The sequence below is a fragment of the Humulus lupulus genome, chromosome 2, assembly GCF_963169125.1.
Source record: "Humulus lupulus chromosome 2, drHumLupu1.1, whole genome shotgun sequence".
NCBI classification, from domain to species: domain Eukaryota; kingdom Viridiplantae; phylum Streptophyta; class Magnoliopsida; order Rosales; family Cannabaceae; genus Humulus; species Humulus lupulus.
The window spans coordinates 273,130,717-273,152,316 of NC_084794.1; the positions used below are offsets into that span (position 1 = coordinate 273,130,717).

General features: G+C 37.8%; 1 protein-coding gene across 1 annotated transcript; it reads left to right on the forward strand.

Annotated features, from left to right (window-relative positions):
- Positions 1–5,004: 5,004 nt before the first annotated feature.
- Positions 5,005–5,802, forward strand: LOC133819450 (major allergen Pru av 1-like). The gene has a single exon (XM_062252713.1). It carries the CDS (start codon positions 5,086–5,088, stop codon positions 5,566–5,568), a length of 483 nt encoding a protein of 160 aa, XP_062108697.1. The 5' UTR covers positions 5,005–5,085; the 3' UTR covers positions 5,569–5,802.
- Positions 5,803–21,600: the final 15,798 nt, after the last annotated feature.

Here is a 21,600-nt window from a genome sequence, read left to right on the forward strand (position 1 = left end):
GTTAATTAAATATGGTAAGAATAATAAAATATCTCGATTAGTGAGAACAATAAAATATCCCAATTATGGGGGACATCATCTGTACGATCCTGAGCCTATAAATACAAGGCTCATGGCACCATAAAGGGGGTTCCGATTTCAATTTTCCAAAGAGAGAGTAATTGTATCTTGAGAGAACTCTTGTATTCTTGTAATTTTCACTGAAGAGACTCAGTTGACTCAGGTTCATCTGATCTTGAGTGTAGATCTATAATCATAACTCTAAGTGGATTAGGCTATTACCAACACATTGGGGCTAAACCACTATAAAAATTGTCTGTGTCGTATATTTCTCTTGAAGGTTTTTGTCGTTTTGACGTCTACACGTCGTTGGCCAAAAACGCGGTCAACATTTTGGGGCTTTCATTGAGAGCCTGAAGAGAAAGACAACAATCCCTGTAGCATTATGGCACCTAAGAACACCAATGCGGCCTCCAAGAAGCCAGGTTCCTCTAAAGAGCCTGCTAGACCAGAAGGTCCTAGCCCTCAAGACCATGATACTGAGCCTAGAGTCATGCCCGAGGACGTGACTCCAGAGGTTGAACAACTCCAGGAAGCCATGGGGGCTTTCCAGGAGGAAATGGCACAATTCAACGCCAGACAGGAGGCATTCGCTGAAGAAATGGCTAGGCAGAAGGCTGCATTTGAGCAGCAAAGATGGGAGATGGACACTAGGAGTGAGGAGATCCGGCGACAACAGAGGAGGCCGATAGGCGACATCTTGAGGCTGCACTCACTCTGGAGGCAGCTACGCAGCTGGCCCAGGCCAATGCCCAAGCTGCAGCACGAGGAGCAGCCACCCCAGGAGCAAGGACCACAGAAGCTGGAGTGGTAGTAACCCACCTGGTCGGGAAGAAGATGGGGTCCGATCAGACACTGCCTCAACCCAAAGGGGGAACTCCAGAACCCCCTCAAGGAGCCACCGATCAGAGACTTCCAGATCCGGAAGTCACAAATCAGGCAGTAAGAAAACTCCACCTGAGCAGGAGCAAAATAAGGCTGCTCGAGGTAAAGAAACTTCACACTTCAAAGAAGGGCATGGTCGTGATGAAGTCGATAGTCATCACACTAATCAGTCGAAGGAGAAGAATGACAACAACCATCGAGGAGGAAAAGACCGCCCATCGCAGACAGGAAGGCCACCACTGCATCCCAACCAGCAGCGCAGTGGCAAGGAGCATGTCCCACATGGCAAGCCTTCTGAAAAAACTCAGAGTACGGTGTTCGATCAGTTAGGGTGAAATACCTCTCAGAAGGATCTAAGAGACGTCATTGTTGACAGGAGAAGAACCGTCCCAGTCGAAGGGCGAGATCCGAACCGACCTACCAGTCAAGTAGAAATACTTGATAATGGTGTGCCAGATAGAAGCGCCCAACCAGGTGGTCCCGAGAATGAGTCCTGAGCAGTGGCCCTAGGCATCCAAGCCCAGCTTGATGCTGTGACAGCAGCAGTTCATGGTCTGTCGAAACGACCTTCTGCGATCGATCCAGTAGACCACAGGAGTGGGAGCCCGTTCTGTGCTCGAATTAGAGCAGCCTAGCCACCAGCGAAGTACAAAGCACTGGTACTGCCAGTTTATACAGAAAAGGCAGATACGATAAGGCATGTGGGGAAATTCAAAGAGCAGATGAAGCTGCTCGGAGTGAGTGATGACTATCGGTGCAGAGTCTTCCCCACTACATTGCCCGACACTGCCCAGGAGTTGTATTGGAAATTTAAGCCAAATTCCATCACTTCTTGGGAAAGTTTCAGGAAAGAGTTTTGCAGGTAGTTCAATGCTGCTCAGACCCCTCTAGTTTACGCCAATCACTTGGCGGATATTAAATAAGGGAAGGACAAATCTCTCAAGAACTACATACAAAGGTTCATGAGAGAAGCTAACCGAGCTACTGCAGTTGGAGATGAGGGGAAGATGGTGACAATTTCTTCTGGCCTAATCTATCGTAGTCCTTTGTGGGACAGTATTCATCGCAACCCAATTTCAACATTACAGCAATTTCTTGACCAGGAGGACAAGTATATGAAATTGGATGATGCGATTGAGAAAGGAGAGAAGGGCTTGAACAATCCGAGCGGATCGACTGATCCTCTCAAGAATGGTGGAAACGATCAAAGTGGTAGTAAGAAACATGGGAATAACGGGTCTGACCGCCACAATGAAAAGATGGCTCAGTCGGGATCAAACGACAAGCCAACTAAGTATGAACCTCGGTTCACCAATTACACCACTCTTTTGGCGAGCCGAGTGGAGATATATCTCACAAGTCATCAGGAGGTCCCCTGCCGGAAACCCCCACCCATCAAGAAGAAGATGAGTAAGAGAGATTTGAACAAGTTTTGTCGTTTCCATGGAGACTATGGTCACGACACGAATGAATGCAATCATCTCAAGAATGAGATAGAGTTTCTCCTCCGGTCGGGGAAATTGAAAAAGTATCGAGTAGAAAAGACCCAAGGAAAGGGAAGTAACAACAATCCTGGGTTCAAGCAGCAACGATCCCCACCTTTGCAACCCGAGCCTGTGGACTTCACTCTAGACACCATATGTGGAGGTCCACATCTGGCAGGGGATAGCAACAAGGTAAGGGAAAGTATGCTAGAACCCTTCGGCATGAGTTGGATGCAGCATCAACCTCCGAAGTCATGGCTGTAGAGGAGCGGCCTTCGAAGAGCCCACGGTATGAAAGCGAGTCTCTCACTTTCACTGAAGATGATTCACGATCCTCATAATGACCCTCTCGTCGTGACATTCCAAATAGCAAATATGAAGGTGAAGAGATGCTTGGTCGAGACAGGGAGTTCTGTGAATATTATCTACAAATCATCCTTTGAAAGGATGAAACTATCTATCAATGACTTGAAGCCATGCTCTCAAGTCATCTATGGATTTACTGGAGAAGGGTTGTAACCAGCCGGAACGATCAAGTTACCAGTCACAATGGGGGATGCTCCCAAGCATGAGACAGTCATGACAGAGTTTTTGATAGTCGACTGCCCGTCTGCCTACAATGTGGCTATTGGTCGACCACTACTCACAACCTTGCATGCGACAGTCTCTATATGGCACCTTTCGATAGTGGTTCGATGGTGCTCGATGCCAGCTCGATGAGACCTTCAAAATCATGATTTTTCATGAAAAAATGACTTAGCTCGATGGTGGTTCGATGGTAGCTCGATAGTGGCTCGATGGTGCTCGATGCAATTCTTGTAAGAGACATAATTTTTCACTCGGGTGTCCGTTTGGGTTGATTTGTTTTTTTTTATTTTGGGTATTTTTTCAAGATCTACACGTTTGACATGTTAATATGCACATTTGGGAAGTTTAAAACTTAAAAATATACCAAAAGATGTCTTAAACATGAGGTATGTTTGTACTTTTGTATTTTTTACAAGTGTTACACATCACAAATGTGCATATTAACATGTCAAACGTGTAGATCATGAAAAAATACCCAAAATCAAAAAAAAAAAATACCCCAAACGGACACCCGAGTGAAAAATTATGTCTCTTACAAGAATTGCATCGCGCACCATCGAACCACTATCGAGCTACCATTGAACCACCATCGAGCTAAGTCATTTTTTCATGAAAAATCATGATTTTGAAGGTCTCATCGAGCTGGCATCGAGCACCATCGAGCCACTATCGAACCACCATCGAGCAAAGTCATTTTTTCATGAAAAATCATGATTTTGAAGGTCTCATCGAGCACCATCGAACCACCATCGAGCAATGTCAATTTTCTGCAGATTTCAGAGTTTCAGATCTGAAAAAAAATCGCAAAAAAAAACCCAAAAATCATGTCCAAATCTGTTCGAAATATAATATTTAGTGTGTTGGTGGTGTTGTGAGGTGAGAGAGAGTGAAATAAGAGAGAGAGAGAGAGGGAAGAGAGAAATGAGAAGTGAGGAGGAAGTGGAAAGGGCATTTTGGGTAAAGTGGCAAAAAATAGCATTATTTTGTAATTTTTAATATGCATAGTATTTTTTTGTAATTATAAAAATGATCAAGCATACAAATTGAAATTTCCCTTTAGGAATAGTGATGATGAGCTTAAGTTGGTAGGGGTAAAATAGTGATTTTCTTTTTAGTTAAACTCAAAATAAATTGTTTGCAAATTTTTCATTTTTTTAGTTCTATTATAATAAATTTTATTAATTAAAATGGACAAGGAATTAAGACCAATTGCTAGCAAATAATAGTTAGAAAACTTTTATTAATTAATTTTAAAAGTTATTTGACTGTCTATGCGTATGCATGCCGTTGTTGAATGTGTAAATCAAGCCTGTTTTTTTCTTTTTTTTTTTATAGGGATCCAAGATATCATCTAGAACTTTGAAATTCTTTAAATCAAACATACTCTATATTTAATTATTTCATTTAAAAATACCAACAAAAATACAAATGTGAAAATAAGAATATTGTTTTGTAGCCCAACTATATGTCTGTCTTATGTACCGACTTTCTAAAGTGTTGACAACGTTTACTAAATTATTACTTTTAAAAAAATTAATAAGCCTATATGTAATTATTTTATAATCCATATATTCTCTGCCAAATTCGTTATATAACCTTTCAATAATATGGTTCCATGTACAGTTCGGTATAGTTGGCTGGACTGGAATTTTTAATTTCCATCTTTTAGATATGCTTACACATTATATTTATATAAATATATATTTTTGAGTGTTACATGTTTTTTAAATAAATTGTTGAGTGTGCTATTGTTGACCAAATACATTAATTAATATCCTTGAGAAAAATGATAATCATAGCTTGTCGTGAAGCTTAGTAAAAAATTCCACTCCAAAAAAATTAATAATAAATACGAAATTTCAGTTAGATTTATTTGCATGGACCTAAAATTATTATTTAAAAAATATTAATAAAAAAGGCAAACTTGAGAAATTATAGCAGCCTGTTCATATGTCTATATATATACTATCCCTAAACTGCAACATATCATCAATCTAAAAATCATCCTAATTCTTCTCTTTCATTTAAAATTATTTATCTGAAACTCCTCATATATATATCCACTACAATGGGTGTTTTCACATATGAAACTGAGACCATCTCTTCTATCCCTCCGGCAAGGCTATTCAAGGCATTTGTCCTTGATGCTGACAACCTCATCCCCAAAGTTGTCCCCCAAGCCATTAAGAGCACTGAGATCTTGGAGGGAAATGGAGGGCCTGGAACCATCAAGAAGATTAGCTTTGGTGAGGGGAGTCAGTACAAGTATGTGAAGCACCAAGTGGACGCAGTTGATGCTGACAACTTCAGATACAATTACACTGTCATTGAAGGTGATGCCCTTGGTGATGTTGTGGAGAAGATCAACTATGAGACCAACTTGGTGGCTTCTGCTGATGGAGGATCCATTGTCAAGAGCATCAGCAAGTACCATACCAAAGGTGGCCATGAGATCAAGGAGGACCATATTAAGGAAGGCAAAGAAAAGGCCTCTCACCTATTCAAAGCCATTGAAGCTTACCTTGTGGCCAACCCTGATGCCTACAACTAAATCTGCCTTTAGGCATCTATCTTGCTTATTAAGAAGGAAAGAGTATTTCTATATTTAAGGTCAAAACTATGTGTGAGGCTTGGTTCTTTGTGTCAGATTGGTGTGTAATTTATTATTCTTAAAACTTTGGAAGTTAATATTTGTAATGATGTGGGATTAAAAAATATTGTATTTGTTTTGTATTGGAATCTCAATATTTTAGTAAAACGCAAGTGAATAATTTGATGGTAAAAATCTATTTAGATATCTATATCTTTATATATATAAATATATATATATATATAAATAGGGTCATCTAAAGTCTCTAACTCAACTCATAAACTCTTACATGGAGTTATATAGCCCTTGTTTTTTTGGAAACTATCCCATTGCGGGGATTCTAGTTACAACCTTATAACCATTAGTGCCATCAACTTCCCGTCGCTACTCACTCTTTTAGCTTTGGTTGCTTCCTCATTAAACTACTTCACCAGCTTCTTTAATGACTCCTCTGGCCCTTGCTTTCACGTTGGCCAAACTGTTTCCACCCCTCAAGTGTGTGCGAGAAGCATACAATTGTTTCTTGAAGTCAGAGGACAACTGAGACCACGAACGAATCAAGCATGGCCAACACTTGAGGTACCACTATTTATCCACTCATGTAAAGGTCATGGGGAAGCACCTATAAAGAGCAGTCATCGACACATATGCAGACTTGTCATTGGCTTTTCAGCATGGACGAGGGCACAGTTCACTGCTGATATCAATTAGGAGCGACATGTTACTTCCAATATTTTGTCCCTAAAAGACATTTTTAGCAGCAACTATTGGCGTCACTTCTAATACTTGATTATTAGCGGCGACCCCATCACCCCTAATACTCTCACAATCACCGCAAAATTTTGTCAATGTAGCTTGTGGCAGATACATTTGCAGCGACGGTCTGAATATTAGGGGCAAAATTTATCGACCCTAATATTTATTTTCTTTTAAAAAATATAATTTTTTAATAATAAAATTTAAATGATTAAAAAATTAAAATATTACTTTACATCCATACTTATAATAAAATGTATCCATAACATCTATAATTATAAAATATAGTCATAGCATCCATAATTATAAAATAAAAATATAATATCCATAATTATCTATTAATAATATGTAACAATTGTAATTAAGTACAATAGTATACTACTCATCCTCTCCTAAATCAGTAGCATCCTCAATATCGTTACACCATGGTAGCTGCGGCAGCTGTGGTAGCTGTGGCCACAAATACCGTGGAGGTAATGTTGAGGATCCTGCTCCAAACATGTAGTAAGGATATTGCGGAGGTTGCATCAATGATGCTGCAAACATGTAAGGAAAAGTTGATGGAAGTTGTGATGGTACTGTTCCAAACATGTAAGGAGATCCCATGGGTTGTGATGAGGGCGGAGGTGGTGCTCCATACATGTGGGATGAATCGGGGGTTGATGGAAAGATGAAGCTACATACATGTTCAAAGTAAACGAAGGTTGAGAAGATGAATTTTGTGGAGGCTGAAACTACACATTAGGTCCACCTGTAAGAAATTGATACATGAAGTTGACTTGGTCAGTCAATTTCTTTATCATCTCCACCAAATCATTATATTCACCAGTCGATTGTTGAGGAGCCACATGAGACTTGTGTTTTGAGATGGATGACCAGAGAATGCCCCACCCCCTCAATTTTCAGCCCAATCCTTGCTCATGGTCGCGCCTTCATCCCAATAATTTTTGTAGCACCTCCATCTGATCAACTATGGTCGAACCATCATCATTCGAGGCAGAAGCATATGTATGCTGACTTTGTGATATAAATCGACCTTCAATTTTTCCTGTTTTAAAGAAAACGTTAATAGGAATACAAAAACATAATTCTAAGAATAACACAATATAATTAGGTAAACTTACATAATCTGATTGAGCAGCTTCGTTGACAAACTTTTTGTTTCTTTCTTCTAGTGATAATCCTTCTAATCCTCAATAAGGTCCGGGTTCGTCTAAAAAAATATAAACATAAGGTTACATGACTTATAACTTAATTAAAATTAATTGTGTTAATATTTTTACTTGCTTTTTTCGTGACGGTGAGCCGCCAATGATTTTGAACCCTACATTGTTGGATACTTCTGTTGCGCTCTATTTTCCTTATTCTTCTTTTAGTGCTCCATCCAATGAGGACTGGTAAATAATTCACAAATTTGCTTCCATTCATCCTTCTTGACATTCTTTGGTGGGTTGTCGAAGATCCCATCCCAATCCTTAGGTCCATTGTAATGTTTTTCAAAATGTTTGTGTCTTTTTGTTTTCCTATCACGGTATCGATATTTCATCTCTCGATCGATACCCTCTAAACACTATTTGGAATCCTATTGGCTATCTATTTGATAATACCACTACATTCAAAATGAAATATATTAATAATTGATTAAATAAATTAGTCGCCTTAAAAGGCACATTCTGTAGTAACAATTAAAATAAATTAGTTGCCTTAATATTTGCAATGACTAGGTCCTTGTAATGTTGTGGCACTGATTCCCATGTATTGTAATATCCGGGAATTCTCTGTGACTGGGTGCCAACGTGGCAGACAAAAGTAGCATGACCCCTGCAACCGTGCACGAGTGTGCATCAAATATTACAACCAACGGTTTATCAAGCTTTTTACGTCTAGCATCCAGATCTTTTCCAGTAGTCTTGCCACGACCCTTTTTCATATGTGGTGCCACTGTATTTATTTGAATAGTGAAAAATAATTAGAAACATTAGTGTAATACAAATAACAACATTAGTGGATTAGATAGAAAAAGAAAAAAAATTACCTGACTTGCATGAAATGGGGATCCTACTAGGATCTGGCAGAGGGTCACCGCCAGTATCTCCACCGTGCGCTTGCACCACATCTAAGGACATCTTTATACTGAGTATAACAAATTTTTTTGTTAGTTTAAACATGGGACATTATTTTTAAATTATTGGAAGCACTGTACTTGAAACACATGTTTATTAATTCTAAATATAAAGTTTTCCAAACATCTAAGTAGAATAGCCACTATCATCACTAATTAAGTTTACATTTGTTGGGGACAAATGTTCGACATTATCATCAGTAAGGTCTATAAGCAATTCATCATCATCGTCATCTTCTTCTTCTATGTCTTCCAACATATCATCTTCATCGTCATCAATAAAATCTTCACTATCCTACACAACTTAGGAAGGTCGACGAGGAATTTAAACATGCGTTGCTAGTTGATCAAATTGTTGCACAAACAATTCTCCAAGTTCCACTAATAACTCTACTAAATAGAGTTATTTTACCACATTTTGTAAGTCGATTGTTGCTTAGTTCTTGAGTTTTTAATTAATTTATTAAGTTTTTTTAAGAAATTTTAAATTTATTAGTCTTATCATGATCTTATAGATTTTTGTGTGTTTTTATAGATATTTTATTATAATATGTTGTAGTTTAATTATTTCAAATTAGTGTTGTTAGATTAAAAGTTAAAAATGTGATTTTATTGAACTTTATTACCAAAGTAAATTAAATTTTAATAAATATTTTCATGGACTTAATGTGATTTATTTTATAATTGAAACTATTTTATTATAATTTAATGTTTATTTATTTTGTAGGATGTACTTTGCATTTTTTGTTATGCTTGAAAATAAAGAAGATATAAGAAAAGAAAAAGAAAGCCAACTGGGCCCGCCTGCCAAAGCCCGAAGCCCAGCCTCACGGGTCTGTATCCTTCTCCCATCCCGAGCCTCTGCCTGACCCGCGCCCGCTGACTTGCGCCGACGCCACCAGCCAGCCCAAGCCCACGAGCCCAGCCTCCCTTTGGCCAAGCCGCCTGCCACAACCAGCTGCCCAGCTGTCTTCTCTCTTGAACCCATAAATTGTACCTTTGTCCCTTAGTCCAAAAATGCCAATTTTTTACCCAACTTTTTACATATTTCACCACAAAATCATCATTACACCCTAGAATTTACCTCTACTTGCCATATTATTATTCATTTAATTAATTTAATCAATTTAATTAAATTAAATTGATTATTTTAATACTCTCATTTTGGCTATAAATATGTAATTTCAAGACCATCTTTGGGGTCTTTAATTTTGTGGTTACTCTCATCTTTTCTACCATTTCGCTTTACCATTCCCTCCTCCATTTTAGTTTTTTTTCAAGAGCATTTTTTAAGTATGTATTCTCTTTGTTTTGTAAATTCTATTCTAGTTATGAATTTCTAGTGTTTTTAAGATTATTAAGATGATGATGAAACAATATGTAACTAGATAGTATTTGTATTGTATGTTGATTTCCCATTTGTGCAACAAAGTTTATGGATTTTTCTTCTTCAAATATCTTCTTTCATCTTAAATATCATGTATTTTTTTTATTGTTAGCACATATTTGCACTTTGTTCTTCATTAGTGCAAAATCATAATATTCTTTGATTAAGGTGTGCCATCAAATGCTTATAACAAAAAAATTATGTTTTTTCTTATAAATAATATTCATTGATTTATTTGTTGTTTCTTTAGATTGATTCACATTAAATACTTTGAAATTATATCTTAAAAAGTGAAGATAAATCCTATATTTATATAATAACTTGTGCTTAAATAGAATATCTAATTTGAATAAGTGATGGTTTGATTAATTTCTACTATTACTAAAACTTGGGAATCAATGTATTTATAAATATTATTGAACTTATATTTTGTAGATTCTATTATCTTAGTAATCTTTCTTCTATCATCTTGTTTACAATTATTAATTTAGTTATATATATTGTCTTTAATTTCTTTATTATTACCTTTATTTGATTTTCTTGTCCCAATATCCCATCATCAATCCTTGAAGCTAGGTTAGAGTTTATTAATATCGGTTTAAAATAGCTTTCGTTTTTATTTAAGACAACTCATTTGGATTTGACATCCTTGCTTACACGAACTCTATACTATATATACAATTCGTGTGCTTGTGATTTACATATTTAAAACGTACCCATTTTCGGTCCATCGTCTACAATCAATCAAAATGAACTTAATTAGTTTATTATACAACATCAATGTCGCTAATCATTTTTGGATCATATAGAATGTCCCAAACTTTTCAATGATTCATTTCTTGAACTATTTTCAAATCTCGTCCCCTAACAAGATCATCGATATAGAAAACTTGTTTTGCTTTACTAGCAAGTTTGAATGGTTCATCTCTATATCATTCACCAGCAACGTTGATACTAGTGATGTTATTTTCAGTAAATGTTTTCTTCTTTTTCAGATCCGTGTTGAACCATTTACATCGAAAAAAAATACCACCGAATAGGCACAAGTAAAAGACAACTCTATTATTCCTTCAAGTTGCTTGTAATAGTTAAAACATTATGCCCCAGCAACAAACACTCCATTGTTCTATGTGGTACGATTTTGATCTCGATTGTATGTGAGAAATCGAACCCCATTCACTATATAGACTTCATAGGAGTAGGCTAATAAATTCAACCCAAACGCTAAAGCTAGCAATTAATCCTCGTAATCTAATGACCCATGTTGGTGCAAGTCATATATCTAAACAGAGGAAAATATATTAGAATGAGAAATTTAAACAACTAGATTGAAGAAATTAGCAGTAGACAACATGTTAAGTAGAAATTACCTGAACGGAAGTCTTTCTTCTGTAACAGCTTATGGTCAACATCTGGATCCCTTTGTTGAACCTCAACAAGGGGTTCCCTGTGTGCTAACATAGTGTTATGATTTTAAAGTTTATAATAACATACTCTAAATAGGCTTCAGTTTCGGGAGAATTCTCACATATGAACCACTCAGCTTTGTTTCGAGTCTTTTCGTCGAGTGACACGTGAATTACCTTACAGCGTAGATGGCATTGAAATTCAAACATTGTGAGATGTCGATTCACATAAGGTACATATTCATTTCGATCAAGCTTATTAAGTTTTGTTTCCACAACTTTGAAATATATGGAACAAAATTTCAAAGCCTCATCTGCAACATATCCTTCCGATATGGACCCTTCTAGATGAACTTTATTCCTCATGTAGTTTTTCAATTTTTTCATGTACATTTTGAAACGATAGATCCATCTCATAAAGACAAGGCCTCCCAATATAGCTTCGTCAAGCAAGTGCAAAACCAAATGGATCATTATGTCAAAGAATGTTTGTGGGAAAATCAACTCCATCTTGAATAAAATTATAATCATGTCATATATTGCCTTCTCCATATCTTTTATATTAAGTGTCATAGAGCATAATTATTTGAAGAAATTGCACAATTGCATTATTGTGTTTGCTATGGATTTTGGGAGAAACTTCTTAAGACCAACAACAAGTAAACGTTGCATGATAACATGATAGTCATTAGACTTCAACCCATCAATGTTTGAGTCATTATCAGTTACTTTCTTCTTCAAATTAGAACAAAACCCATCGGGTAGCTTCATGCCTTTTAGAAATTTGAGGAATTCTCACCGCTGATTAGGGGTCAAGACTTACGAAGCATGTGGCTTTAATAATTTTTTGTTCTCAACTACATAAATCCTTGGACTTATCATTATCCAACAAGGTTCCTAGGAGACTGTCGCACACATTGTTCTCAACATGCATCAATTCTATATTATGTGTTAACTGGTTTGAGCTCCAGTATTCAAGTTCAAAGATGATACTTTTTTCCTCCAATTACATTCTCATGCATCTCATTTTAACTTGACACCCCGAAATCTATCATGTTTACCGAGAACTTGAGGAGAGAGACCATTGACTTTTTCTAAAATTTATTGACAAGTAAACTGTGTTGGAAGACCTCTTCTCTCAACTTGTCCGTCGAATTTTGTGTCCTTTTTGTACTTATGATTTTTTTTTCAAGAAATTTCTATGACCGACATAAGATGTCTTACCAATCACTCAAATTGACGAAGTTTCTTCATTGCACGTTGGACAAGCTTTGTATCCCTACCCGCTCCAACTGGACAAACTACTACGGGGAGGAAAATCGTTAACTGTCCACAAAAGGGTTGCACACATCTTCAACTGATCCACCAACAGCCTTAAAAATACGTCAATGTCCTTACCTAGTGATTTTGGCCAAGGAATAACGATATTCAACATGCAATACTCCTCCTTCATGTACAGCCAAGGAGAGAGAATGTAGTTTTTTCAAAAGCAAAGGTCACATGTTGTACGATAGACTCATGATCCTGAATGGATTAAACCCATCGACAACCAAGCCCAGATGGACATTTCTGAGATCTTTGCAAACTCAGGATGTGTGGCGTCAAAATCCTTCCACGCAGACCCATCACTGGATGACGCATCACCCCATCGTCTTTCAATCTCCTAGTATGATGCCATAACAGGTCCTCGTTGTACGCCTTTAACTATACATTCATTTTAATCTTGGAGTTAGTGGAAAATAACGCATCACCTTATGTGGAACTTTTCCCCCTTGTCTTTTCATTGATCCATCTACTACTCCCACACACCAGACATGAATCTTTAGTTGAATGCTTATTGTAAAATAAACAACAATCATATTTACACATATAGTTTTTTTTTAGCCTCATAATGTGTTGCATAAATTTTATCATCTTTTGGAAATACAATCTTCTGTAGCTTTAACAATTCTTCAAATGAGTCTTTAGGCCACTTCCCCTTATTTTTAAAGTGCATCAACTTCACTAAAAAGTTCAGGGATGATATCCAATCACACCCTGGATACAACTTAGCTTCTATCTCGTCGCACAACTTGTCGTAATACTTACCCATCCGGCTGCCTTCCACACCATCTACTTCGTCTGCATTTGTCGGTAATACAAAATTTTCAATGATGTCTCTCATCTCATCTATGTCTTCGTTCTCCTCATCTACCTCATCGGCAACACCTACTTCCACTTCACCATGGTAAACCCACTGTTAATATTTTCTTGAAAACCCCAATCAAAGACATGAGCCTCCACCGTATCAACAGTTTGCATTCTAACACTCAAACATCTAACACACAGACATGGGATCCTGCCGTGGCAGTCTATGTGTTCCTTCTCCATTCTCGAGAAGGCTTGGAGACCTTTCCAATAAGCATCATCGTGTCGATTTCTCATTGTCGTCCAACTTTTATCAATCGCCATCTATGGTACAAAAGTAAAATATCATTAAGTAGAATTGACTCTGTGTGTGTCCTAATCAACATTTTCACTCTACTTTTAAAAGGAAAAAAACCTATCCTATTCAAGTTTGTAGTATACATATTTTTCATTTATGTAAAAAAATTGACAGTACCTCCCTATGGTTCTCTTAAGTGGGCAGACTAAAATTAAGTCTGGCCACTTACGAGATAAAATAAGGAGACATATACCACAATCTCTACTAACGAAATAATAAAATGAGCAATAGATCAAATTATAGGTATACAACAAACCCAAACTATCCATGCAGACAAGAATGTTCTGGATAATTTGGAGAAGTTTTTATAAGAGTCCTTACAGACTCAGCCTCTTTGAATGGGTCTAAGGCTTTTCGTGATTAAAAATAATTAAGAAAACATTATCACTATGTGATCATTTATAACCCTTGTATCCTATCTTTGGTCATAAAATCTTATCACCAAAGAGAAAAACAACAAAAATTAAATATTTTCTCAACACATTTTATGATGTCTTACAAAGTCTTATGATAAGCTCAAATTATGATGTTACACATTTTAAGATTAATGTAAAATGCTTAATATTAAATGTTAATATATAATCACCTATATATTTATTAAGAACAACTTATTCGAGATTAGTTTTATTTAATTCATATTATAATTATTATTATTTAATTATTTAGAAATTATTTAATTATTCAGAAATTATTATTTATTAAATTAATAATTTATTAATAAATTATCTTATTAATTAATAAATTAAGGCATTTCAGGGGAGAATGGGAGAGGCAAAATGGGTGGGGTACGGTGGGGCGAAGGGTGGGCAAGGGAGGGTTTTCGGTGAGGGTTGCGCCTAGTTCAAATGAGGAAGGAGGAAGAGGAAGACGATGGCTCGTCTGATATATCGAGGCTACTTTTAGCGATGATGTGTCGCCGCTACTAGGAAAGGACATCGTTTCTGTTAAAAAAATTAATACCTCAGAAAACCTTTAGTGGCAACGTAGTCACCACTAATAGCTTCATCAAAAATTTAACCACCAAGGTTTCCCACAAAACAATTCTGACCAATATGTCGCCGCTAATAATTTTTCAAATTAAACTATTATTTTCTACAACTATCAGTGGCACCTTGTCCAGTAGTAGTAGCGACAATTATCTTAAAATAAAACTTAAATTTCGACAATTTTTAGCAGCAACAAAGCATAGTGGCCGCAAATAACCACATTATTAGCGGCGAAAAGCTCTCACTGCTGATAATGTCGCCGCTAAAAGACCTTTTTCTTGTAGTGTATGTTGAAGCATCTAGGGTGGTTGATTATTAGGATTGGTTAAAATACAAATTCCAAGTGGTCTTACACAAGCTAGGTGTAAAACACTAAATGGTTTCATATAGTGAAGATGTGAAATTTAACATTTTGTTGTATGCAATTAAAATTTGTGTGTTTTGGTCCAAAGTGATACATTGTGGTATCTAAGGATGCCCAAAAAGTTTGGGGGCATTTAGAGGTGTTTAATGTCACTTTTGAGAAGTTGAACCTGAATAAGTGGCATTACATCGCCTCCTTGGAGGCGATGCATCGCTTGAAACCTTAGGGTTTCAATGATGTATAGCAGGTGATGCATTGCCTATTGACATGTGATACATCACCTGATGTGTCTGTACATATACGTATTTTAAGCTCCAAATGATGTGTTTAAAAGCTTCAACCCTATTGTTTGGACTTGATGATGATGCCTACACTATAAATGGGTTCTCTTGAGTTTTGGTAGACTTGATCACTCTGTCAAATCTCTTTCTAACCCCCCCCCCCTATGTCTCTCTCTCTCTCTCTCTAGGTCTCAAGATCATAAATTTTGTCCAAGAAATTCATAAAGAATATGCTTTTCTTTGTGAGTTTAAAGGCTTGTTCAATCTCAATTATCCTTCCTACTAGAGAAAGCCTCAAGTATCATTCAAGGTCTATGAAAAAAAGTATTCAAACAATCATACATCTCATGTATAAGCCTTGCATTTGATTCGCTCCATCAAAAGTCTCAAATGGTGTTGTGACAAGGGTTTTGAAGATTTTGCAAGAAGAACAAGGGTTTTGTTGTACAACTAGGGTTTTCATATCTCTATCTCACTCGTATCATGGACACTACCAAGTGTTATTGTGTATAGATTCTTATTACTGTGGAGGTGTAATCTCACTTTCTAATGTGCTAAAACTCCTAATAAGAGTAAGTGATTGGATTAGCGTTTCAGGAGGGCATGTGGTATAAGTATGTGGATTATATTAATATATAATCAAGTATGCATGGTTATGTGTATTAAATGTGCTTAAAGACCCACTTTTGCTGAAAATGGGCATTTTTTTCGTAATTTTGACATGTTGAGGGTATATTTGTATTTTATGTGTTATATGCCTGAGACCACATGATTATGTGGATATATTTGTGATATTCGGCAAGAGTGAATCCTTGTGAGAAATTTTAGCAGAAAGTCACAACGGGGATAAATACTCGGCTCGGAGTGAGCCAAAGGGTATTTTGGTAATTTTGTATATTTTGAGGAATTTTGGGTAAATGAGATAAATTGATGGGATAATTTTATTTGATGGATTAGCGGTTTAATTTGGAGATTAATGATGACATTTGAGATTTAGTTGAATTTAGGCAAATGACCTTTAGTTGAACTAGGGGCAAAACGATCTTTTTGACCATTAAACTAAGTAAAATTGACCAAGGGCTACACACACACATACATACATGCCTCTCTTTCACTCTTAGTTTCCTTCTTCAAAGAGTTTGTAAGAGAAAAATCTAACCTTAGGACCAATTCTTGCATTTGATTGGGAAGTTTGGTAAAAGTTGGAGCTGTCAAAGGGGATCGGCAACTATTATAATCCTCGGGTTAGTAGGTGGTTATGACCCCTCAGTGATACAGAGAAGGGTTGTGAGTCTTCTTGCAGATCAAAATCAGTTAGTAGGTGGTTATGACCCCTCAGTGATACAGAGAAAAAGATTGCTTATGCACCGTGTGGTTAAAAGATCTGACCAGAACTAGAGTAGAGTTTCTGGTGGGCCAGGTGGTCAGTTTTATGTTGAGATTACTATTTTGGAAAGGATAAAAAAAATGATGACTAAGTGAACCACAAAGAGGAAAGATTGAGTGGGAAATCTTAGCTGGATTAGCTAAGGGTTTTGCAATATCAGGTATGCGCTTATTGTGGTGTAAGGATCGGACTTGGGATCCGATGGACACTAAGATTAATTAGGAGATTCTGGATGAATATCATGTTACTCTTTTATTTTATTTTTGTTCAGGCATCATGGGAATGTGACAGGGTATGAAAGCTTCACAGTGATGGCCTGAGATGGAGAAGGGTATGATGGTATATGTGGTAAAGTTCTTAGCCTAATAGCAAGTCTGATCAGAGTGTTGGAAATCAGTGAGGCCATGGTAGCCTTTGAGTGTTTTATAATGGAAAGAAGACAGCATCGCGATGGGTTTTGCGGTGGGATTGCCCAAGTTAGTGGGCCAGTATGAGTTGGCATTGAGACATTGTGGACCAATGTTTTAAGAGAGTATATTTTGATAGCAAGGATGAATAACACAACTGATTATTATTCAGATCTCTTTGAGAAAGGAAGAGAGTTATCCAGTGTTAAAAAGGTACCTTATGAAATAAGATATGGTAGAGCGTGAACGTCATCCATTCGTTTGAATGAGATGGGTGAGATATTAAATCTGGATCATGAGATGGTTCAAGGGACCATTGAGACTATTAGAGGTTGGAGTTTCGATGCTCACTTCTCAGAGTAAATGGAAAAGTTTTGCTGAATTGAAAAGTAGGAACATAGAGTTCCAGGTAGAAGGTTATATCTTCTTCAAAAGTATCACCATGGAAAAGGGTGATGAGTTAAGGGCAAGTTGAGCTCTAGAGAATTATAATAGTTTGAGCCCTGGATAGGACTGGTTAGGTTGACTTGATTCGATCTTGTTTTTGGCACTGCCAGTGGTGGACAGTGTATTTTGTATCTACATGCTGAGGACATGGGTTAAAGGAAACTCACGAGTTGGGTTATGAGAATCTGGGGATTTGAGGCTAAGTTATCCTGTAAGGAATAGCCAGTCCAAATATGAGACAGAAAGAATAAGATTCTGAGGAACAAAGTATACCTTGAGTTAAGGTAATGTTACCAAAACAGTGAGGTCGAGGGAGTGACCTGGGAAACTGGAATCAGTTGAGCGGAATTGACATTCCGGCAGTTCAGATAAATTTCGAGGACGAAATTTCTGTAAGGAGGGGATAGTTGTAATGCCCCAAATTTCCTAATAAGGTTTAGGACCTTGATTAGGAGGTCGGGAGGGCCATAATTTATTTATTGTGTTATTAAATGATAATATGCATGTTTAGGTGTATTAAATATGCATGTGAACTCATTTTTGAGTAATTGGGTGATTTTCATATTTTGGCCATTTCGGGCATATTTGGCATATATGTGAAATGTGTGTGGTGCTTTATTATTGTTTAGTTATGCTAGGGTTACTCAGCACAAGACGATCCTACAAGGTAAGCTAGTGGGAAAGTCACGAAGAGATTTAAGCTTGACTTGGAGTAAGTCAAGGGGTATTTAAAGCATTACTGGGTTATTGGGTAATGGGAATTAGTATTTGGTGATAAATTGGGAGTTAGTAAGATCAGGGGGAAATTCTGGAGGTTTTGACTATAATGTTCCTGGGGGTGTTTTCGGGACCCCGAGCACTAGGATTTGGTTGAGGCTACTTAAGCTTGAAGTAACCTTTTAAAAGAATAAAAGAACGTTCTGTACGTTCTCTCTCCCTCTAAGTTCTTTTTTGTCTCTCGATCATGTTTTTGAAGATAACTTGAGTTCTAGGACTTGGATTCAAGCGAGGATCGAGGCATAGCGATTCTAGGGAAGATTAAAAGCTTTTTAACTGGAAGATTTAGTTGGAAACAACTTAATTGGAGGTAATTCAAGTTTTAAGTTTTTAACGTTTTTTAAGCTTGAATTGGACTTTGTGTTTTGATGAGTTTTTGTTAGATTTGAAGCTTGAGTTTTATGGGTTTTGGATCATGGGGATGTTTGGGAACTTTGATTTGATGATTTGGTAATGTTTAGGCATGATTTTGGAGGCTTTAGGATGTTGGAAATCGTGTTTGGGGATGGCTTTGGGTTGGGGGCCGCGGCCCTAGCTCGAAGAAGCAGGTGGAGCAGTTTTGCCTTGCTGGGCGCCGCGACCCTTGGTGTTGGGCGTTGCGGCCCTTGCTTCTGGAGTGGCTAGGGGTCGCGGCCCAAGGTGCTAGGGCCGCAACCCTTGAGCAGGGTTGAGCCCGTTTGAGTGTTTTAACCTCGGGAACTTGGTTTTAGGCCTCGGGATCATTCCGACTACCCAGATTGGTGGGGTTTGATGTCTTGGAGGCTGGGTTTTGGTTCCGGGATTGGTTTTAGAACTTGAACTCATTGAATCATCATTTGTAGTTGTGACTAGGCTATCACTAGAGGCTTGGAATCGGGATCGTGCTTGTGGCTCGTTTATTGGTAACCCGTGCTTGGACCAAAGGTAAGAAAACTGTACCCCATATGTGACATGCATGGTTATTCTTGATGCATGTTGGATGTTTAACTGTAAACGTTGATAGCATATTGAATGCTTAGCAATCCTGCTCATTTGCATATGGTTATTATTGAGGCATGCTAGGTGTTTAAGTGTGATGCATGTGATGCACGAGAAACATGTGATTAGGGCATGCCATGAATATTGACTGTGAGATTGATCAGAGCTTGAGTCTTTGTGTTTGTGCATGGTCATAATTGTGCTAGCAACTGACAAGTAAGCATGCTGAATTCCCTACGTTTGAATATTCAACATATGACATATGTTTGGTAGCAATGCTTACCTGTGCATGGTACTGACTCATTAGTCAGAATTGGCAAAGGTGTCAGTATCAACTGTGAAGTTGTGACTCATTAGTTAAGTTTGGCAGTGGTACTGGGCACTGGTCACACAGTGCTGACTCATAAGTCAGGATGACTTTAGTGTGTTCAACGCAAGCCAATAAAGATTAGATCTAATCGACATCTGCATTAAATGACTCAACAAGAGCATTAATGCCGGACTTACCTCAAGTTCGATGAAAACTAAAAGTGCTTGTGTGACTTACCCATCAGTCACTCATCTGTTTAAGCTAGTGACTACCCATTAGTCACTCATCTAGTTAAAGCCATTTCAGGAAAGCCCAGGTAACAGTTTCGTTACACGGCTATGGGCACCGAGCCCCATAGTGACTTGCTTGTCATTCACTCAGTATGGTTAACAAAACCTCAAAGTGATATTCACTCATCTATTCAGAGCTATAAGCTCTGTATGATCATTTTGATCATCATATGCATGGCTTTGGGTGCTGAGCCCCGTAGTGACTTGCTTGTTGGTCACTCAGTATGGTTTACCAGAACCTCAAGTGTTGAAACACTCATCTGATTAGGATTGACTTGATAGTCATCCAATCAGAAGGGCAGGATTTCTTATCCTGGATACCCCAGCATTGTTTGAACTCATTTGCATGCTTGAATAAAGTTATGTTTGCTAGGCATGCCAGATATGATTTGATATCATGATATGACTGTTCATGAGCATATGAGTTTTCTTGCTGGGCTTCAGCTCACGGGTGCTATGTGGTGCAGGTAAAGGCAAAAGAAAGTTGGACCATCCTTAAGTTGGAGAGCATAGGAGACGATGTGTACATAAGCAGCTGCTCAACCGCCACGGCCGAGGTTTGAAGGAAAGGAACTAGGGCTAAACCTTGTTTTGCCGCTTAGATCGGCTGGTTGTAAATATTTTCTTGTAATAGACCTTTAAATTATATTTTTGGGATCCCAATGTAAACAGTAAACATTCTAGTGAAACGTTATATCTTAAACAAAACTTTTAATCCCTAAACCGCTAATCATGCTTAGTTACACGTTTATGGCCAAATGACTCGATTAGTGAGTTTAGCACTGTTTGCAATGTGCACCATAACGGTCCCTGGAGTTGGGGTGTTACAACAAGCATGTGTAACGTAGGACGTCGGCAAGCATGTGTAATGCAGGATGTGAAAGCGAGCTCATTTTGAGGGTGCAGTCGCCACTCTCTTAGCAAGGCTGTTTTTCCTAGGCTGTGTAAATGATTCATATGATTGAAATAAATATACTTATGATTATGAAACGTGTTTATGATGTATATGATTGAAATGAATGCATTTATCATCTGTGAAGCATATGTTTATTTCTTATGATTAATTGGATTATTATTATGCCATGTGGGGGTTTTCTTGATGGGCCTCAGCTCACGAGTGCTCTATGGTGCAGGTAAGGGCAAGCTAAGGGTAACCAACCATGAGTTGGAGAGTTTTGGAGTGGAGCGTACATATTCGGCCTGCTTGATTGTACACACACTTGGAAGTTATGTATCCAAGGAAGTTAATTTGACCAAGTGTGGTTATATTGAGGCCAGAACCCTCCGCCTGCCCCTTGGAATTGGCAGCAAATGTTTACAGATATGCAAGCAAGATTGAAAAAGCAAGAGGAAGAGATCAGGTGGTTGAGACAACAGATCATGTCAGTGGACGCTACCCCGTCTTCTCCACTAGTAGCGACACCTATTTTGGCTCATCGGTGGGTTAAGAATAAATGGGAATCACTATTCGAGAGGTTCCAAAAACACTACCCTCCAGCTTTTGAGAGAGGCCTAGATCCACTCAAGGCTGACCAGTGGATGGGCATGATTAGCTCCTGCATCCTCAACTTTATGAGGGTGGCGAGCAATGATAGAGTGGTATGTGTCACGTATATGTCAAGGGATGACGC